General features: G+C 50.1%; 1 protein-coding gene across 4 annotated transcripts; it reads left to right on the top strand.

The window, feature by feature from the left end:
- The first annotated feature begins 13,281 nt into the window (after nt 1-13,281).
- Nucleotides 13,282-17,315, top strand: ARHGDIA (Rho GDP dissociation inhibitor alpha). Of its 4 annotated transcripts, none has more exons than XM_086356617.1 (6): nt 13,282-13,344; nt 14,863-15,079; nt 15,181-15,264; nt 15,614-15,690; nt 15,771-15,834; nt 15,953-17,315. In XM_086356617.1, exons 2-6 carry the CDS (start codon nt 14,890-14,892, stop codon nt 16,150-16,152), a joined length of 615 nt encoding a protein of 204 aa, XP_086212743.1. In that variant the 5' UTR covers nt 13,282-13,344; nt 14,863-14,889; the 3' UTR covers nt 16,153-17,315. The 4 variants fall into 4 exon arrangements, with proteins under 4 accessions (XP_086212743.1, XP_086212742.1, XP_086212744.1 ...); XM_086356616.1 differs by having other exon boundaries at nt 14,717-15,079; XM_086356618.1 differs by having other exon boundaries at nt 13,282-14,253.
- Nucleotides 17,316-19,802: the final 2,487 nt, after the last annotated feature.

Below are 19,802 nucleotides of genomic sequence, written 5' to 3'. Positions count from 1 at the left end.
CATAATCTGTTAACTGATTATAATTTATGTGATTCTATGAGTCACAATCTGATAAACTCTGTTGCTCAGACATTAGGGTTCCTCCTATGCCTTTTTTTTTCCACATTTTTCAAAAGAACTTATTAAGAAATAGGAAAAAAGGATATAAAGCACATAATCAAAGGAATCAAAGAGTTTACAACATAGATTCTTCAGGCTGGTAGCAACTAAGAAGTATTTGCTGGGCCAACACCAAGGATACCGAGGCCCCAATTTCATTTTCAATCCCATTTCTCTTGACTGCTAACCCAGCCAGCTCAAACTTCCTCCAAAGAGAAGTCAGATTGCCTTCCAAAACCTCCCCGAACTACTTTCCAATTGCTTTCCCAGCCCTTCTCTGCCTGGCCTATAGTCCTCACCTAGGCTTCAGGTGAGGTCAGCCAGACCCTGTTGAGCCTTCTCCACTCCTCCAATCACTCTGTGGTCCCTAAATCTATTTTTGTTCCCATCTGGATTCATTTAATTAAACTACATTCCTGAACCAGTTGGGTTGGCTTGTTCTGATGCCTTTGGTCAAGATACCTATTTTTCTAACCCTACATCTGAACTCGATCTTTCTCCTGTTGGAAACAACTTCTTGAGCCATCTCTCTGGCAGCTCCCTGCCTCAGTTAGTTCAAGGTTACTTTCTCCCCTAGACAGAACTCTGCACCCCCCTCCAACCCCCACTTAACTTCCAGGTGGCTCTAGTTCTCAGCTAGCCCACCTGGGTGGTGGTTTAGTCACTAAGTTGTGTCTGACTCTCGAGACCCCATGGACTTGTAGCCCACCCGGCTCCTCTGTCCATGGGATTCTCCAGACAAGAATACTGGAGTGTGTTGCCATTGCCTTCTTCACACCTATGCCTTTTTGACATGCCATGTCCTTTTTTATGTTTTCTTTTTCCTTAAAAAAAAATTTTTTTTTTAATGTTTTGGCTGCACTGTGTACATCATGTAGGATCTTAGTTCAACCAGGGATTGAACCAGTGCCCCTTGCAGTTGAAGCATAGAGTCAAAGTTAATTGCTGGACTGCCAGGGGAGCCTGTTTTTTAAAGCACTTCCTGACTTTCTGGCCCCAGAAGAGGCTCCAGGCTCACCTTCTATTCCCTGGCTCCTTTCGTGGAGACTGGTATTTAACAACCAAGATCTGGGTGTTGGGTGTGCTCATTGCTACTGGGCTGTTGTTGCTTCTGGGCCCTCTCAGGACAAAGCTAGGAAATATATATACTAATTCATGCATATACATCAATATTTATCTGCCCACTCTAGTACTCTTGCCTGGAAAATCCCATGGATGGAGGAGCCTGGTGGGCTGCAGTCCATGGGGTCGCTAAGAGTCGGACATGACTGAGCGACTTCACTTTCACTTTTAACTTTCATGCATTGGAGAAGGAAATGGCAACCCACTCCAGTGTTCTTGCCTTGAGAATCCCAGGGACGGGGAAGCCTGGTTGGGCTGCTGTCTCTGGGGTTGCACGGAGTTGGACACGACTGAAGTGACTTAGCAGCAGTAGCAGCAGCATGCATTTAAAAAAAAACATGAGTTTCTACTGTTCTCTGATTCCAACCCAATTCCATAGGATTCATTCTCATCTCCCCTTATTTGTAAATTCTTTCCCTGGCAATAAGAAACCTGGCTCTCTAGGGGGACGAAAAGAAAAAAAAAAGAAACCTGGCTCTCATTATCAACATGATATTTGCTTAAATGATGTCAGTCCTTTAAGTATCCCCCTAGCCTGATTTTAGAACTGCTAACATACACCCTGTTAGAAGCATTTACTAACTTGGGTACAGTATTGGGTTCATCCATGTGTTGAGCCACAGAGTACTGATTTCCAGTGAAAGTACCAGTTTCCAAAGTTGCTTAGGCAAGTCCTTCTCTTCTACCCCGTTCAGAGTACTTTGTACTACAATTAGTTTCTTTTGCTACACTTTGTATTCTATTGTGCCTTCCCCACATATCCTGCTTTTTTTTTTTTGTAATTTACATTTATTACTTGTTATGGAATTACATAGGACTGTGTAATTTTCATAAAAGTTTATATGGTTTACATTAATTACCTGTCATTATTAATGAGTCATTCTGGAATTAACTGACCATTTAGGGGAAAGTGGCAATAATGGTAAAGAACCCACCTGCCAATGCAAGAGACATAAGAGACGTAGGTTCGACCCCTGTGTCGGAAGATACCATGGAGGAAATGGCAACTCATCCCACTATTCTTGTCTGAAGAATCCCATGGACAGAAGAGCCTGGTGGGCTACAGTCCATGAGGTGGCACTGAGTCAGACACGACTGAAGTGATTTAGCATGTATGCAGCAATAAATAATATACATCAATAAAGATTTAATGTGAAAATAAGCCATCAGAGTACTGGGAGATAATCTCATTAGTTTAAAATATATCATCTTGTCTAAGTTATGCCAGAGTTAATTTTTATGTTATCTGTCCAGGTTGTAGAAACAAATTATACAATGTTTTAGCATGTGAACTAATTATAAATTAGTATCTATATAAAAGTCACTGTATATTTTTTTGGGCTCCAAAATCACTGCAGATGGTGACTGCAGCCATGAAATTAAAAGACACTTATTCCTTGGAAGGAAAGGTATGTCCAACCTAGATAGCATATTCAAAAGCAGAGACATTACTTTGCCAACAAAGGTCCGTCTAGTCAAGGCTATGGTTTTTCCTGTGGTCATGTATGGATGTGAGAGTTGGACTGTGAAGAAGGCTGAGCGCCGAAGAATTGATGCTTTTGAACTGTGGTGTTGGAGAAGACTCTTGAGAGTCCCTTGGACTGCAAGGAGATCCAACCAGTCCATTCTAAAGGAGATCAGCCCTGGGATTTCTTTGGAAGGAATGATGCTAAAGCTGAAACTCCAGTACTTTGGCCACCTCATGTGAAGAGTTGACTCATTGGAAAAGACCCTGATGCTAAGAAAGATTGAAGGCAGGAGGAGAAGGGGACAACAGAGGATGAGATGGCTGGATGGCATCACTGACTCGATGGATGTGAATCTGAGTGAACTCCGGGAGTTGGTGATGGACAGGGAGGCCTGGTGTGCTGCAGTTCATGGGTTCGCAAAGAGTCGGACACAACTGAGCGACTGAACTGAACTGAAAAGTCACTGTGAGCATTCCAGTTTTTTAAATGTACAAATCCATCATAAACAAGCCGTTCAAATTACCATTAGTGGTTTCATAGAATTAATATTTCTTTTTTTTGGTCAAATAAATAAACATCCAAGAGTCCATATTGATATTTAAAAAAAATCTACTGTTCACCTCTGGAGATTCATTCTAAAAATTGGCCAATAAAAGGAAAGAAACAAATATTTTTTCTATACAAACTGTAGTTTGAAGGGATTAAATAGCTGATGACTAGGGGTTTTTTAAAAAGAATTCCAGCTAAGGGACTTCCCTGGTGGTCCAGTGGCTAACACTCTGAGCTCCCAAAGCAGGGGGCCTGCCTGGGTTCCATCTCTGGTCAGGGACGTAGAATCCAGGTACTGAAACTAAAGATTCTGCAGGACCCAATGAAGATTGAAGGTCCTATGTGTTGCAGCTAAGACCGGGCACAGTCAAATAAATAAATATGAAAAAAAAAAAATCCAGCTAAGAAACACAAAAGTGTTAGAAAAAAAATCACCATTTTGTGATGCCTAATAACATGATGCATGTTGGGAAGAGTCCTCAGCAGCTAATGTGATGATAGACAATAGTGGGCCAGGCAGTCCCAGGAGCCTACCATACCTCACTGCAGGTAGGACCAGCAGAGTGTCCCCTGAGATGAAGCACTGGGAAGCCCACAGCACTTCCTCAAACTGACCTGGGGCTCAAACCCCCTGAGAAGTAAGGGGAATGGAAGACACACCACACTAATCACACCTGAGGATTCCCCTGGCAAATCCACAAGTGCCCGTGGGAATGTCTTACCATAGGTGTCCTGGCTTCCTCCCCACCTAAGTGCTACAAGCATAGAAAAGGAATCAAAAGTGAATGTGGAAAAAAAAAGTGAATGTGGTGTAATAACTATATAAGTTGATCTTTGTCCTTTGTTCCTAAATCCCTTGAGATTTCCTGAGTGATAGGATCATCTTTTGTTATTCATAACAAGGCCTTTTCAATTTATGTTAATGAATGACTCTTGGTGGGCCCCTAGATAGTTTTAGGGTGGGTGCTGGTCACCAGAAAGACATAGGTTTGGAACTCTCAGCCCCACCCCCTACCCCCTGACCTCTGCAGAGGGGAGAGGGGATGGAGATTGAGTTAATCACCAGTGTCCAATGATTTAATCAGTCATGCCTTGTACTGAAAAACCTCTAAACCACGGGGTTTAAAGAGCTTCCGGATTGGCGAACACGTCATAATGCTGGGAGGACAGTGCACCTGGAGACAGCACAGACACGCCAGGAACCCCCACCCCGTACCTTGTCCTAAGCATCTCCTCCCTTTGACTGTTCCTGAGTTGTATCATTTACAATAAATGGATACTTGGAAGTAAATCGTTTTCCTGAGTTCTGAGTTGTTTATTGAACTTGAAACAGTGAAGGGAACCTTTGAATTTGTAGTCTGCTGGCAAAAAATGTGGGTAGCTCATGACTGGTGCCTGAAGCAGGGGCAGTCTTTGGAGTGAGCTCTCAACCTGCAGGGTCACTCCAGTTAGCAGTCAGAATTTCACTGATATGTGGCTTCAGACAGGTATGAGAATAAACCTCTCAGTGGCACATCATCCGAGTGTGTAGTGTGTACTCCATCTGGATCCTGATGTGAATAAACCGACTGAAATGAGAGAGTTGTTTTTGTTTTTCCTTTTTAAGGTATTTTATTAAATGTAGTTGGTTTACAATGTTGTGTTAATTTCTGCCATACAGCAAAATGATTCTGCTTTATATATGTATTGTTGTTGTGCCACAGGGCTTGTAGAATCTTAGTTTTAGTTCCCTGATCAAGGATTGAACTTGGGACCTCAGCAGTGAAACTGCAGTCTTGGGGGGCATAGTGGTAAAGAATCTGCCTGCTGATACAGGAGACAGACACAAAAGACGTGGGTTCGATCCCTAGGTTGGGAAGATTCCCTGGAGTAGGAAATGGCAACCCACTCCAGTATTCTTGCCTGGAAAAATTCCATGGACAGAAGAGCCTGGCAGGCTACAGTCCATGGGGTTGCAAAGAACTGGACATGACTGAGCAACTGAGCATGCACAACCACTGGCCTGCCAGGGATTTTCCTATATATTCTTTTTCATAGTCTTTTCCATTATGGTTTATTATAGAATATCAAATATACTTCCCTGTTCTATACCGTATACAGAATGCTATTTACCCACTCTATTTATAGTAGTTTGCATCTGTGAATCCCAAACTCCCAATCGACTCTCCTCGACTCCCCTGAGATAAGAGCTGAGATAGAAGAATTGAACATGAACTATTAGATAATATTAGGAAAGCATTGTTAATTTTGGTAAGCAAGTTAATGACACTGTTATGTTAAAAATAACATAAAAATTCCCCAGTGGTCCAGTGGTTAGGATTCCATGCTCGTAATGCAGGGGTGTGGGTTCCATCCCTGGTAGGGGAACTAAGATCCCACATGCCACACAATGCAGCCCCGCCCCCGAAAAAAAAAAAAAGGCTTAGGAACAAATTTAACAATAAAAGTACAAGACCTGCACACAGGCACACTGAAAACTATGAAATTCTACAAAAAGAAACTAAAGATTAAATAGATGCCTGGGATGGGATGGGGGAGGGATAGACTGGGAGTTTGGAGTTAGTAGATGCAAACTATTACACATAGAATGGATTAACAACAAGGTCCTACTGCATAGCACAGGCAACTATACTCGATATCCTGGGAATTAACCATGCTGCTGCTGCTGCTGCTGAGTCGCTTCAGTCATGGCCGACTCTGTGCGACCCCACAGACGGCAGCCCACCAGGCTCCTCCATCCCTGGGACTCTCCAGGCAAGAACACTGGAGTGGGTTGCCATTTCCTTCTCCAATGCGTGAAAGTGAAAAGTGAAAGTGAAGTCATGTCCAGCTGTTAGCGACCTCATGGACTGCAGCCTACCGGGCTCCTCCATCCATGGGATTTTTGGGCAAGGGTACTGGAGTGGGGTGCCATTGCCTTCTCCGAGAATTAACCATAGTGGAAAAGAATATTATAAAGATTGTATATATGTATACAACTCAGTCTAAGAGTCCCTGCTTCCACTACAGGGAGCACAGGTTCAATCCCTGGTCAAGGAACTAAGATCCAGTGTGCCATGTGGCTTGGTAAAAAAAAAAAAAAAAATCTTTAAATAAAAAAACAAATACATGCATAGAAATCTCATGTTTTGGGTTGAAAAACTTAATATTGTTAAAATGGCAACTGTCCCCAAATTGCTGTATAGATACAGTGTAATGGAGCTTCCCAGGTGGCTCAGTGGTAAAGAATCCACCTGCCAGTACAAGAGACACGGGTTGATCCCTGCACTGGGAAGATCCTCTGGAGAAGGAAATAACCCACTCCAGTATTCTTGCCTGGTAAATAGCATGGACAGAGGAGCCTGGTGGGGCTATAGTTCATGGGGTCGCAAAAGAGTTGGACACGACTCAGCAACTAAACAACAATCCCTGTCAGTAAGTGCTTTTGTAGAAACTGAAAACAGATTTTAAGATTTATATGGAAATTTAAAGGACCTTGAATAGCCAAAACAATTTTGAAAAGAATAAAGTTGACAACCTACACTGCCAGGTTTCAAAACTTACTACAAAGCTATGGTTATCAAGAGGTTGTGACATATAGGTTACAAAACAGAATTGAGTCTATAAATAAAGCCTTAAGTTTATGGTGAATAAAATTTCAACAAAGGTGCCAAGACAGTTCAGTGGCTGAAAACTATTAGTCTTTTCAACTCTTAACTCAGTTATACACAAACATTAATTCAAGATGGAGTGTAGACTTAAATGGAAGCTGAGATTATACATATAATAGAAGAAACTATAGGAGAAAACCTTCACAGTTTTAGCTTTGGCAAAGAGTTCTGAGACACAGCATCAAAAGCATGAGCCATGAAAAAAAACTGATGTTAGAATTCACTAAAGGGTTGCCCTGCAAATGATGTCATTAAGAAAAACAATGTTGGGCTTCCCTGGTGGTCCAGTGGTTAAGAATCCACTCCGCAATGCAAGGAACAACAGTTCTATACCTGGGCAGAGAAGATCCCACATGTCACGGAGCAACTAAGCCAGTCTGCCACAACTACTGAGCTCACGAGCTACAACTACTGAAGCCCTCGCGCCTAGAGCCCATGCCCCCCAACAAGAGAAGCCATTGCAGTGAGAAGCCTGTGCACAACTAGAGCAGCTCACACTCGCCACAAGTAGAGAAAGCCCGGGTGCAGCAACCAAGACCCACCACAGACAAAAATAATAATAAAAATTAAATAAATAAATATCTTAAAAACAAAACATAATGAAAAACAATGTCAAGTAACAAAGATACATCTGACAAAGGACTCCTATCCAGGACCCATTAGTGGTCTTGCAACTGAATAGAACAATCAAATTTTTAAATGGACAAAAAACTTCAATAGATGTTGTACCAAAGAAGACTCTTCATTGAGGAAATGCAAATCAAAGCCACAAACATCATGTCCCACCCACTAGGACAGCTTTAATCAAAAACATAGACAATGCCAAGTGTTAACAAGGGTGTGCCCAACTGGAACTTTTCCACATTGCTGTCAGGATTGTAAAATGGTACCTTCCTACCTTGGAAAAGGGCTTTCCAGTTGGCACTAGGAGTAAAGAACCCGCTTGCCAATGCAGGAGACATAAGGGCACAGGTTCAATCCCTGGGTTGGGAAGATCCCCTGGAAGAGGGCCTGGCAACCCACTCAGGTATTGTTGATTGGAGAATCCCATGGACACAGGAGCCTGGTGGGCTATATAGTCCATAGGGTCACAAAGAGTTGGACACAACTAAAGTGACTTAGCACCCATGCACACACCTTGTAAAACATGGGGAAATCCACTCTTGGCAATCTACCCAAGATAACAAACAAACCAAACATTCATGCGAAAACAAATGCAAATGTTCATAACAGACAAAAAGGAAACCAAAAGTGCATCAACTGACAAGTGAATACAAAACAAAATATGCTATACTTATACAAAAACAGGACAAAGCGCACACTCTACACTACACACGGACTGCAAAACCTTGGGTGAAATCACAAGACACTAGAAGGCTATGTCAGCCGAGCGTATGCTCCTCGGTTTTTGTCTCGTCACAACAAAGATTTGGCGTGATGGACATTAAAGCCCCCTCGGCGTGTCACAGCTCTCGGGTCTTGGACAGACCGTGTTATAGCTCATAGACAAATCAGTGTTACAGCTCTATTTTATTTAGAAGCCAGCAGGAGAATCCATCCTCGAAGAAGAGAGAGAGTGGAGGAGCGCCCCAGCGCGCACACGGGGGTTGGGGGATGGGGGGGCGGGGCAGGGGTAGAGAGAGAGTAGGCACGCCGCTCGGGAGAGAGCGAGCAGCCCTTTGGCTCCTCTTTTTATCTGTTTTTTCCTTCCCCCTGGGCCTGCCCTATGCAAATTGCGCTTAGTCAGGAGTGCTGTTCTACCTGAAGTCCTCACTCTGGTCCTCGGACCTTCCTTTGACCTTCTTCTTCTATAGCCGCCGCCATTTTGGACTCCTTTTCCCTGTTCTACCTGTCTTACAGTTATATATTGTGTGATTCCACCAACATGAACAGTCCAGGAAAGACAAATGTACAGGTGCAAAAAGCAGGACAGTGGTTGCCAGAGGCTGCGGGGAAAGAGGGCTTAGAGTAGGTGTCAGCTACAAATAGTGCAAGGGAAACTTTCTTGGCCTGAGGATTATGCCCTTCTACAAATTTCCTAAAAAATAATTGAATTGTCAACTTTGAACTGATGGATTTTGTAAATTCTACCTCAGTAAAGGTGACTTTCTATGTCATTAAATATTTTTATTTGAATAATGTAAAACGTTTTAATTCATCATAGGGCTTTTAAATTAATACATTTTATTTATTACAGTGTAGATGCTCTGGGTCTGCTCAGTGATCTACTCTGCTTTTCAGATCCTTGTTATGAAAACGTTTGATACTGTGAAAATGGTGAAATAAATGTCCTTCTGTCTGGGACCTCCCTGGTGGTCCCTTGGCTATAAAACTCCTCACTCCCAGTGCAAGGGGTCTGGGTTCAATTCTTGGTCAGGGAACTAGATCCCACAAGCCACATCTAAAAGAACCTGAACACTGCAAGGAAGATCAGAGATCCTGCAGGTCACAACTAAGACCCGTCGCAGCCAAATAAATGTATTTTTTTAAAGTCCTTGTAAGTAAATCTTTGCACACAGCCGCTCTTCTTTCCTCAGAACACTGTTAAGGCTCAAGGTATCCTTTCACAGCCCTCCCCAGCCTGGGTGCTCTGGGTGTGGCCATGCCACGTCAGGTCACATCTCTTAAGATTCTTTGCTAATCTGACAAAAGGTTCAAAACAGTGTCATCCCTCTCCCCGCTAGAAGTGTGTCACATTCCAAAAGGGTCTAGCTCCTGCCAGTCCAACCTGCACCTTCAGAAAGGATGGAGGGCAGGGACTCAATGTCAGTACTGGGGGTTGTGCTGCCATCCAGAGACAGTTGTGGGAGACTCGAAGGACCAGTGACCCTGGTCCTTCAACAAGACACTGCAAGGAGCAGAGACGATGATCCTATTATGAAGATACGAGCACAACTAATGCCATGTACAAAGCTCTAACCAGAAGTAAAACAATTCAGTACAATCAAGGGAAATAATATTTAGATCTTTAGTGATAAATTTGTTGGATTTCCCTGGTGGTACAGTGGATAGGAATCCCCCTGCTAATGTAGGGGACATGGGAGCAATCCCTCGTGCAGGAAGATCCCACATGCTGGGGAGAAACTAAAGCCTGCGTGATGCAAGTACTGCAGACTGTGCACCTACAGCCATGCTCCCTAACAAGAGAAGGCGCCACAGTGAGAAGCTCATGCGTCACAACGAAGAGAAGCCCCTGCCTGCCACTAGAGAAAGCCCACAAGCAGCAATGAAGACCCCGTGCAATCAAAACTAAATACAGATAATTAAAAAAACAGAATTTGTTAATTTTCTTGATTAGTATTCCAGGTACTTACTGCTCTATAAATTACTACAAAACTTGGTGTGAAACACACATTATGGTCACAATTCTGATGGTCAGGGAGTGAGATGACACAGGTTTGCCTCCTGCCACAAAGCAGGTCTTCTGGGTCTTCAGCTCCCACTTTCAGATTAAGAAAAGCCACACCCCCAGACTCATCCTCACCTGAGTCCTGACCAGAAACCATGATGGGATGAGACTTTGGGGGGTCCTGGGAGGCAGTGTGTGGTAGAAGGCCACACATCACCCTTTGCTCCTCTTCGCATTGAGAGGTGGAATCTAATCTGTTATGAAGTGATTTCTGTTATGATTCCTACTCACCTTGTGTGAAACTCGTGGGATTTAAGCTATATGAAGATATGTTAAGTAGTTAAAAATGGAGTCACACTGGCCAATGTGAACTTCCATGTTAGTTGTTTTGAAATGTCTGCTGTAGCACTGTATTTTAAGTGATAAACTAGGAGTATTACTTTAGATAAGAAGCTTGAAGGATGATGTTTGTCACTCAAAGAAAAAGAACTGTTAAGAGTCAAGACCCCTCCCCCTAGGGTTAACTGCTGCTCCTTAAGAGACCACTATGCCCAGTGACTTTGAAAACTCTTCCCTGGAGGAACCTACTCCACATTGTTGAGAGCTGTTCCAGCTATTTCGGACACTGCCAGAGGCCCTGCTGGAGCAGAAGGCAACTTCCCATTCATGTTTGTCTTGAGTCCTACTGCCCCGGGACCAAAGACGCTGCTCATGCTGAGAGGCCTCCTTCTCAAGCTTCTCCCTGTAGTGGTTCATTACCCCCTTGTCTTTGCTTTGTAATTGTGTGTAGTAAACTGAGTGATTTGTCAACTGAATGTTGGCTACTGTTTTATATATCTCTATTCCTAATTCTCACCTGCTCTTACTGCTGGGCCCTGCCCTTCCTTCAGGCATAGAAAACAGGTTTTTTGGAACATTTGTTTTTGAAGTTCCAGTGGCCAACATTCCGCAGGAGCCATATGGGAAGTCCTTGGGTCAACAGCCCAGGCCGAGCGCTATGCAACATGGTCATCTTTTTGTTGTTGTTTTCATTTTATCACCTCAAGCAGCATATGGGATCTTAGTTCCCTGACCAGGAATTGAACCTGTTCCCCCTGCATTGGCAGCTCAGAATCTTAACCACTGGACCACCGGGGAAGTTCTGGAGTGGTTTGTTACATAGTGGTTTGTTACATACATGGCATGATGGTACCGCAGTTATTAACTCCCAAAGGACCTTTTTACTTAGAATATTGTGTGTAGAAATATTTATGGTGAAGTGACATTGACGTTTGCTTCAGACTTACTCCATGTCGTACGGAGATGAGGGCACACCTGGCACAGGGCTGGAGGTAAGCTAGAGGGCACCTGTAGACGCTGATGGCAGAAACTCTGGGCTTCATATTCCCATTCTTTCTGCCTCCATCCATGTGGTGGGCCACCTCCAAGATGGCTGAATGGCCCAGCTCGTCTCCTTGTCCTCATGTCCCCATGCTCCCCTCCAGCCCTGTATTGAGGAAGCTCCACATGCCCAGCACAAGAGTAGAAACAAGGGCACCTCTCATACTAGGTTGTGAGGGGCACTGTGGCTTTGTGTTGGGCACTTACTGTTTCCCTGGCTTGAATTCTCTTTCTGAGGCCTCACGTGGGGAAAGCCAGCTGCCTTACAGAGAAGCCAGAAGCTGTGGGCAGCAGGGAACTAAATCCTCCAGCCAACAGCCTGTGAGGATCAGAGCCTCGTGCCCACAGCACGTGCATGAGCTTGGAATTCCTGCAGATCCTGAAACCAGGGCCCTGGCTCACAGTTCAACCACAACCTCACTAGACTGGAGCCAGAACCACCCAGCGGAGCTCTCCCTGATCCTTGGTAAAGACAGTGTACGTTGGTCGTTTTAAGCTGCTAAATTCCAGGGTTATGTTTTTACACAGCAATAGGTGACAGAGTTTGATAGTTTTCAAAAAGCGCTTGGGTTGTCGAAAAACAGACTTGCTCAGTCAGCGATTCTGCAGTGTAGCACGACGCAGGACGAGTGCGGCCGGGTCTAGCGGCACGGTTTTCAGGTGCGCCAACAGGAAGCCTCAAAAGCACGTACGGAATAAATACAATATTGGAATGCTCTGCCTTTGGCCAACTAAACTTTCTACATTTTAAGCTGACCATGTGACTCTTAGTTACAGAAAACTCGCAAATATTCCCCCAAACTTAAGACATTTCCAAAAGATATCAAGGTCAGTATTTCACATTAGGTTCTGTGACCTAAAATGCCCCCACCACACGCAATCCAGGGGTGTGTGATGACTTCGTTGTGAAGCATTTGAGGTCTTGCACTCCGCGAGGAGGAGGTGAAGGAAGGAGAGTTGCATGCTAGACCGGCGTTGGCAGCGCAGGCTCCGCCAGGCTGGTTACAAATTATAGGCCCTGCTTGGGGCTGCAAAATGCTCGCTGGCTGAACGCGTGGGCATGTGTCCGACAGTCGCCACGCCTGGTGGCGTCTGGGCTAGGAGCTCCCAAAAGGGCGACGGCATGCTGACTTGGTCTGGAAGGGGAAAGGCCTGGAGAGAGCCATTTGGACACCCGTGGATGAACGTCCGACGATAACTTCCGGGAGGGCGAACAGCGGCGAGTGGGCGCGAAGGCCGCCTAAGGCCGGACAGCTGCCACTCGCTGACCCCGGCTCCTTGATGGGACCGGCTGTGCCGGCTCGTCCCCGCGGCGTGATGGCAGTGTGCCCTCGGAAGGAGAGATGCCCGCTGACGGAGACGCGCCCGTAACACAAGCGCGTCCCAGCACCTCGCAGACCGTCTCACTTCCCCGCCCCTTCAGCTTGCCGGCTGACTTCCTGGGGATACCCGGGACTAAGAGAAGCCTATGGCAAAGGGCACAGGAGCCCCAACCGGTAAGTCCCCTCTGCCGCGCTGCCCAAACGGACGCGCCCACGAGGCCGGCCCGCAAGATGGCGGCGGCGCGCTGCCCGCAGCTCCTCGCACATGCGCTATCCGCGGCCCGCCCAGCGCGAGCGGAAGTCGCGTGACCCCGGAAGTGGCCGGCAGGGCGCGCGCGGGCGGGGCAGCGACGTTCGTCATTCTGTGCGGGAGGGAGCGCAAGAGCGGCGCGGACGATCCTCCGGTGAGTGCGGGCGGCGGGGCCAGCGAGCGCGGTGGGCACGGCGGGCGAAGCGGCCGCGGGGAAGGAGGCCGGGGCCGCGCCTTTGTTCTCGCTTCCCGCCCCGCCCGCCAGTCCTGCTGGGGGAATCTGCGCAGGGCGGGGGCGGCATTGACAGCGGGCGGCGCCCCGGGCGCAGGGCGGGCCCACGTGCAATCGGGGGCGCGGGGATCTGGAGGCGGGGGCGCGTGTGCCGGGGGCGGGAGCCGGGGTCTGTGCAGACCTCTTTTGTGGTCGCTGCTCGTACTCGGCAGACCCCTCCTCGCTAGTGTGCGCGGATAGGGGCCAGGCGGGACGCCTCCTCCCCTGGGAGGTGAGGTCCCTGCGCCCCACCCTGCTTGCCGGGCCTCGCCTGGCCCAGATTGCAGGCCCTGCGGAAGTGCGGGCCTTGCCATCTCACTTAAATGATTTTGTCGCCTGCGGCCGCGCTTGGGTGACGTTAGGGCGTGAGCCTTCTAGAGGAATTCCAGAGGAAGCTGCAGGGAAGCTTGGAAAAACGAGCCGGCCCCACCCTGCCTGTGGCGGCCCGGCGGTTCCGGGTCCCCAGCGGCCCTTTTTAAGATAAGGTCCTCACGCACGTCCCGGCATTGGCTGTCTTTACTGGCAACCGGTGGCCTTGACCCACCTCCCACACCGCCGGGTCTAATCTGAATTGGTTTCAGATACTCCTCAGGGATTCTACAGGGTGCGACGGTCATCCTTAGCGAAGGAAGTCCTGTGGCTGCCCCATCACTTCTCGCTTTGACACCACTGCTCTGGGCTCTTCTGGGGCCCGGGCGGAAGGAGGATCTTGAGACTACCCATCACATGGCTGTGCAGTTCCCAAATTCTAGGTCACAGACCCTCACAGTTAGAGATTGGTTTGTCGGACAGGTAGGGTCTTTTAGGCCATTTTAGGACTTACCTGTGGGACTTAGGCTAGCCCCGTCACCTGAGCTCTAGGGGAGCCCTGTGTTTGGGCTGGAGTGAGACATGACTGACCCATGTCCTGCACAAAGGCCTTGGTTTGTAGCTGGGGCGTTTTCGAAGGAACAGGATGGTCAGAGAGAACCCAGCAAAAGGGTTCCTTGAGGGGAGGGCCTGGGCAGCTCAGAACAGGAAGCAGCACTTGGTCCTGGTGCTTCCTGGTTGGACCCAGGTGCTGCTGCTTCCTGGGCAGCAGGGGAGCTGTGCCTGGTTTCCTCTGAGAGCAGGCTGCAGCTTTCATTAGCTCTGGATGCTGGGGTGAGGTCCTGTGAGGTGGGCAGGGCGAGGAGGTGAGTGGCCGCTTTGGGCTTCAGGAGCCTGTGTCTGGGCCCTTTTTGAAGCTCTGGCCGTCACTGCCTTCCTGTTACAGAACGTGCACCTCCCCTTGGGCCCAGGTTGGGGGCTTGGCCACTTGCAGAGAGCTGTGCAGATCACCCGCAGGTCCTGCAGAAGGGCAGGCGGGGACACACTGTGGGTCCCTCCAGGCTGCCACAGCCCCTGCTACCCTGGTCACAGGTGTCTCACATCCAGCTAGAGGTGAGTATGGCTGAGCAGGAGCCCACAGCTGAGCAGTTGGCACAGATTGCGGCAGAGAACGAGGAGGACGAGCACTCAGTCAACTATAAGCCCCCGGCCCAGAAGAGCATTCAGGAGATCCAGGAGCTGGACAAGGACGACGAGAGTCTGCGCAAGTACAAGGAGGCCCTTCTGGGCCGTGTGGCTGTGTCTGCTGGTAAGTGGGCCCTGGTGGGGTGTGTGGACACCTGTTGCTTTTTTGCGTGTCTGCCACTATTTCCCCCACTGGCAGAGCTCTAACTTGCTGTCACTCTGCAGACCCCAATGTCCCCAATGTTGTGGTGACTCGACTAACCCTGGTGTGTAGTACTGCCCCGGGCCCCCTGGAGCTGGACCTGACAGGTGAGTGGCATCTCCAGGTTCCTGGCTGGGGCTGCCTGGCACCCTGCTGCTTCCCCTAAAAATAATTTGTTGAGGTGCTGGCACCCTCTTGTGGGGAGCCTAGGAAGTGCAACTTTTAATAAGGCTTTGGCTTTGGTATGGCCTGGGATTGGGGGGTGGGGTGTGTGTGGGTGTCTGGGTGTGTGGCCTGGGATGCCAAGGGGGGTGTGTGTATGTGTGTTTGGTGTGGTCTGGGATGCCAGGGTGTGTGTGTGTGTGTGTGTGTAGAGGGGCAGACGGAGCACCCCACCAGGGCCGGAGTGGCCTCCCCTACCTGAACCTCCTAGTGTGGCATTCCTCTCAAACGCAGGTGATCTGGAGAGCTTCAAGAAGCAGTCCTTTGTGCTGAAGGAGGGTGTGGAATATCGGATAAAAATCTCCTTCCGGGTAAGGAGGAGGCTCAGGGGGGATGCTGGGGGCTCGGACTGGAGAGTCTGGCTGAGCCCCGCTTGGGTGCCTTCTTGCAGGTGAACCGAGAGATTGTGTCTGGCATGAAGTACATCCAGCACACGTACAGGAAAGGCGTGAAGAGTGAGTGAGGGTGGGCACCAGGGGGGAGGTGGCCACCCAGGGGCTCCAGGGGCGTCGGGAGGGAGCGAGGAAAGGCCCGGCTCAGCTCCCTGACGGACGCCCTCCCCGCACCCCGCAGTTGACAAGACCGACTACATGGTGGGGAGCTATGGGCCCCGGGCGGAGGAGTATGAGTTCCTGACCCCCATGGAGGAGGCGCCCAAGGGCATGCTGGCTCGAGGCAGCTACAACATCAAGTCCCGCTTCACAGACGACGACAGGACCGACCACCTGTCCTGGGAGTGGAATCTCACCATCAAGAAGGAGTGGAAGGACTGAGCCCCTGCCGGGAGGCGGGCAGGGCAGGCGGACGGAAGGACGGACGCGCCCCACCCCACCACCCCAACCCCCTGACCCCAAACCAAAGTGCTGACAGGGCCCGCCCACGCTGCCACCACTGCCCCTGGGCTGCCTCCTGGCTGGCCTGTCCCTCCTCTACCCTCCCAGCCCACTGGCCCCAGCCTCCTCGGTGGTCTAGTGTTGTTGCTGCTTCCGCCTGTGCTGTGGGGAGGGAGGCCTCGACCTCCCCTTCTGTATCCCTCGAGATTCCCCCACTGTCCTGACCCGACCTGAGTCCTTGGCACGGGAGTCAGGCATCGCAGTGGGGTTCAGGGTGCTCAGGTCCCCTGGGCCTTCTCTGTTACGTTACCTGGACTCCTGTCGCCCCCTTCCTGGTGGGGGTGGGGTGTACCGCATGGGGCCTCGTGGGGCCGGTTGTCCTCCAGCTTTCACTTCTCCCCGGTCAGCCCATCCATCACTGTCAGTAACGGTCTAACCATGATGCCTTAACATGTGGAACGTGTGCTGTGGGGGCGTCACTAACCTCTAACCCTGCGTCTGCATGAGCATGTGGTGTCTCCCCGCCCAGTCCCTACCCTGTCTGTGATCCCCGTGGCCCGGGAAGGCTTCTGGGATGTGCTGGTCCCTAGTCTGCCCTGGCCTGGCCAGGCCTGCGGGGACAGCTCCAGGGGCTTGGGAAAAGCCAAATTGCCAAAATTCAAAAGCGGCCTCCAGTGCCACCTGGGAGGCTGGGTGTCCTCACGCCTCTGCCTTCTTTGTCCCAGTGGGCAGTGCCTACAGCCCACGGCCCCAAGAGAGAGCCCTCGGCAGACAAAGCCAGTGGCCGAGCCTTACTTGTCCCTCCTGGCCCGCCGGCCTGGAGTCGTGTGCCTGGCCCGCCAGTATTTATTGCCTCCATATGTGCCGTCCTCTGGGCCCGCTGGTCTGCCCCTCTGCCCCCGGGCTCGGTGCCACCATCCCCAGCAGGCCCTCCCTGGACCCAGCCAGGACAACTGTGGGACCAAGCTTGCACCGCTGGAGCCATCCCCTCTGCCCCCACCCCACCCGACCCCACCCTCCCTGGTCAGGCCCGGGCCTAGAATGCACAGGCGCCTGTCCCTGCTTCTCCTTTTCTGACCGGGAAATAAACTTCCCCCTAAGGAGCCAGGGTGTCTGCTGCTCATCTCCTGGTGGGGAAGGGGAAATGGGGGCCCCGTTGCTCTGCTTCCCCGGGGCACCCGCAGGAGGGCCAGGGGCCAGGCGCAGTCACCACTGTCTGTGGCTGGTGAAGGAGAAGGGGGTTACAGCCCTTACTCAGACACATCAGCCCCCCAGGCTAGCGCTGTCCTTTTGGCTGGTGGGTTCTGCCGGGGAAAGGGGTCGGGGACAGTTGGGTCCAGTGGGGCATCCGGTGTCTAAAGTGACTCCTGCACACCGCTTGTGGGCCCTCTCTGAGCCTCTGAGAGGGAATGGTTCCAACCTCAAAAAAGGGGAACCATGCTGAAGACTTGGGAACAAATACAATGACTGGGTCCCAGGGAACCCAGGACAGGAACTCAGAGCTGGATGGGAGGATGGAGAAGTTGGCAGCAGGGCCAGTGGAGAGGGTGGCATGGAAGGCCAGAGGGCCAAAGGTGGGATTGTGAGGCGGGGTGGATGGGAGGAGATGGGGACCCTCGCTGCAAGGAGGCATAGGAGAGTGCCTGGGGAGCCCTGAAGGACTGACTGCCGAGACACGCATGCACCACTGCCAGTCCCGCTACTTGGCAGGGTCTCTTGAGGACCTTGGGGTGGCAGGGATGGTGCTGCCTTAGCAGCACCCCCAAGGGCACCCAGGAACTAAGACACCCCTTACCGACTGGACAAGGAGAGGGCATATACGAATCCCCAGTTCCATCCAGACAAAGTTGAGTCCGTAAACCCCGTTTCATGGCTCAGTGGCAAAACTTTCAGGGTGAAATCTTCCTTTGTGCTCAGCTGGTGAGAAAAGTGTGTGCCACACCTAGGCTGCTGCTGTCTGTGTGCCCACCCTGGCCACGCCTGCCAGAGGCTGCCACTTTTCTCAGTTCTTAGCAGCAGGGTGAGCCCTTCAAGGATTTATTGCCAGCTGGAGCAGACCAGGAAGTACCCTTTCATTCCCACCCCCGTGCCAGTGACCACATGCCATGCCAGGATGGCTCCCACAGGGCTGGTTACCGCCTGGCTTTCCTTACCCCAGGGCCCCTGTGCTAGGTACCAGGACAAACTGCCACTTTCTGCAGCAGCTGGCCCAAACATAAATCCAAGAGTCACAGTCACAGGGGACAAACCCTAACCAACCTCCTGGGACCACCAGCCTTAGGCAGGGGAAGACAGACTGCACAGCCCTGGGTTCCCAAGCCCAAGGCCTTTCTCACAAAACTAAGATGCCCATACCTCTGAAACAGCCCTACCTTTGGAGGCGAAAGGCTTCCAGGCAGCAGCTATAGTCTCAGCCAGCCAGAGGAGCCCCAGGGCCAGCCAGAGCCCCTCCAACTCTCCTGGTCCACTTCCTAAAATGTCCAGTGAAAATCTTCAAATCTAGGGTTGACCTGTGCTGTCAGCAATTTGGTTTATTGGGCAAGGGCTTTCAGAGGCTCTGGCAGGCCAGAAGGGCTAGTCATGCCATCTTGACTCTTGGATTTTCCAAGCTTGATTTTGATTCGTGAACTCAGACCCCAAGTGCCAGGTTGGACAGGCACCCTGCCAGCAGCCAGGACTTTGTTCTGGTTCCTCCCCTCGTGAAGGCTAACATGAGGTGGCACCTGTAGGACCTGCATGACGTGTCTCTCAGGTCCCAAGTCTAACCTGATCCTCCTGGTTCCACCCCAAACCCGTTTGTACAGCTCAGTGCTCCTGAGCCTGGCCTCCCCACCCTTATGAGCCAGCACCTGTAACCCTCTCCACTCCCTCCTGTCCATGGCCCTCAGCCATCCCCTACAGGGACCCTTCTTCCACTGAGGAGCATGGCGATGGGCACCAGGTCAGCGCCTTTCATGGACTACCCACCAATTATTGCAGCTTACTAGAATCTTCATACTCAGCACTGTCATGCTTTACAATCCAAGTCCACTTCAGTCTACCACGGCCTCCCTCACCACTGCAACTGGTTCCTATATCCCACCTGTGTCTCAGTTCACCTGTGTGCAAACCTCTGTGGCCCATAGCACAGCCCTCGGCCCCGTGCTGCTGCTCCACAGTAGAAATCTGCAAGTAAAGAGGATTCCTGGGTGTTCATGAGCTTGCTGTTAATACCTCCAGTTGGGTTAAAAAGGAGTTATTTTATTCTGAGAATGCGCTTGCTTTTTTTTTTTCTTCACACCATGTGGAATGCAGCATCTTAGTTCCCTGACAAGAAACCCAATCTGTGTCCCCTGAGTGGAAGCCTGGTCTTAGCCATTGGATCACCAGGGAAGTCCAGAGAACTTTTTGGAGGGGGATATGCATTTATTTTTAATAAAAAAATTTCCCCCAACAATTGAGGGCCATGACTCATTCTGTCAATTCTCACACGGGTGTGGCTGCCTGGACCTGGGGAGGACTCGAAACTTTCTCAGGACATGTTTCCTGTCCTCCCTCTGCAGGGGACGCCCGCTTCCAAACCAAGGTCAGCCTGAGGTGTCTGTATTTCT

The sequence above is a fragment of the Bos grunniens genome, chromosome 19 (genome assembly GCF_055505025.1).
Source record: "Bos grunniens cultivar Pamir isolate PY7600 chromosome 19, Bosgru_T2T1.0, whole genome shotgun sequence".
Classification (NCBI taxonomy): domain Eukaryota; kingdom Metazoa; phylum Chordata; class Mammalia; order Artiodactyla; family Bovidae; genus Bos; species Bos grunniens.
The sequence above is the reverse complement of the archived record's forward strand: the minus strand, read 5'-3'. Positions and strand labels throughout refer to the sequence as shown.

Excerpts from the sequence above, each read along its gene's own strand:
- ARHGDIA (XM_086356618.1), top strand. The coding sequence starts at position 14,188 with ATGGCTGTGCAGTTCCCAAATTCTAGGTCACAGACCCTCACAGTTAGA. Across the intron at positions 15,691-15,770 it reads GGATAAAAATCTCCTTCCGG|GTGAACCGAGAGATTGTGTC; the intron begins GTAAGGAGGAGG and ends GCCTTCTTGCAG. Across the intron at positions 15,835-15,952 it reads GTACAGGAAAGGCGTGAAGA|TTGACAAGACCGACTACATG; the intron begins GTGAGTGAGGGT and ends CGCACCCCGCAG.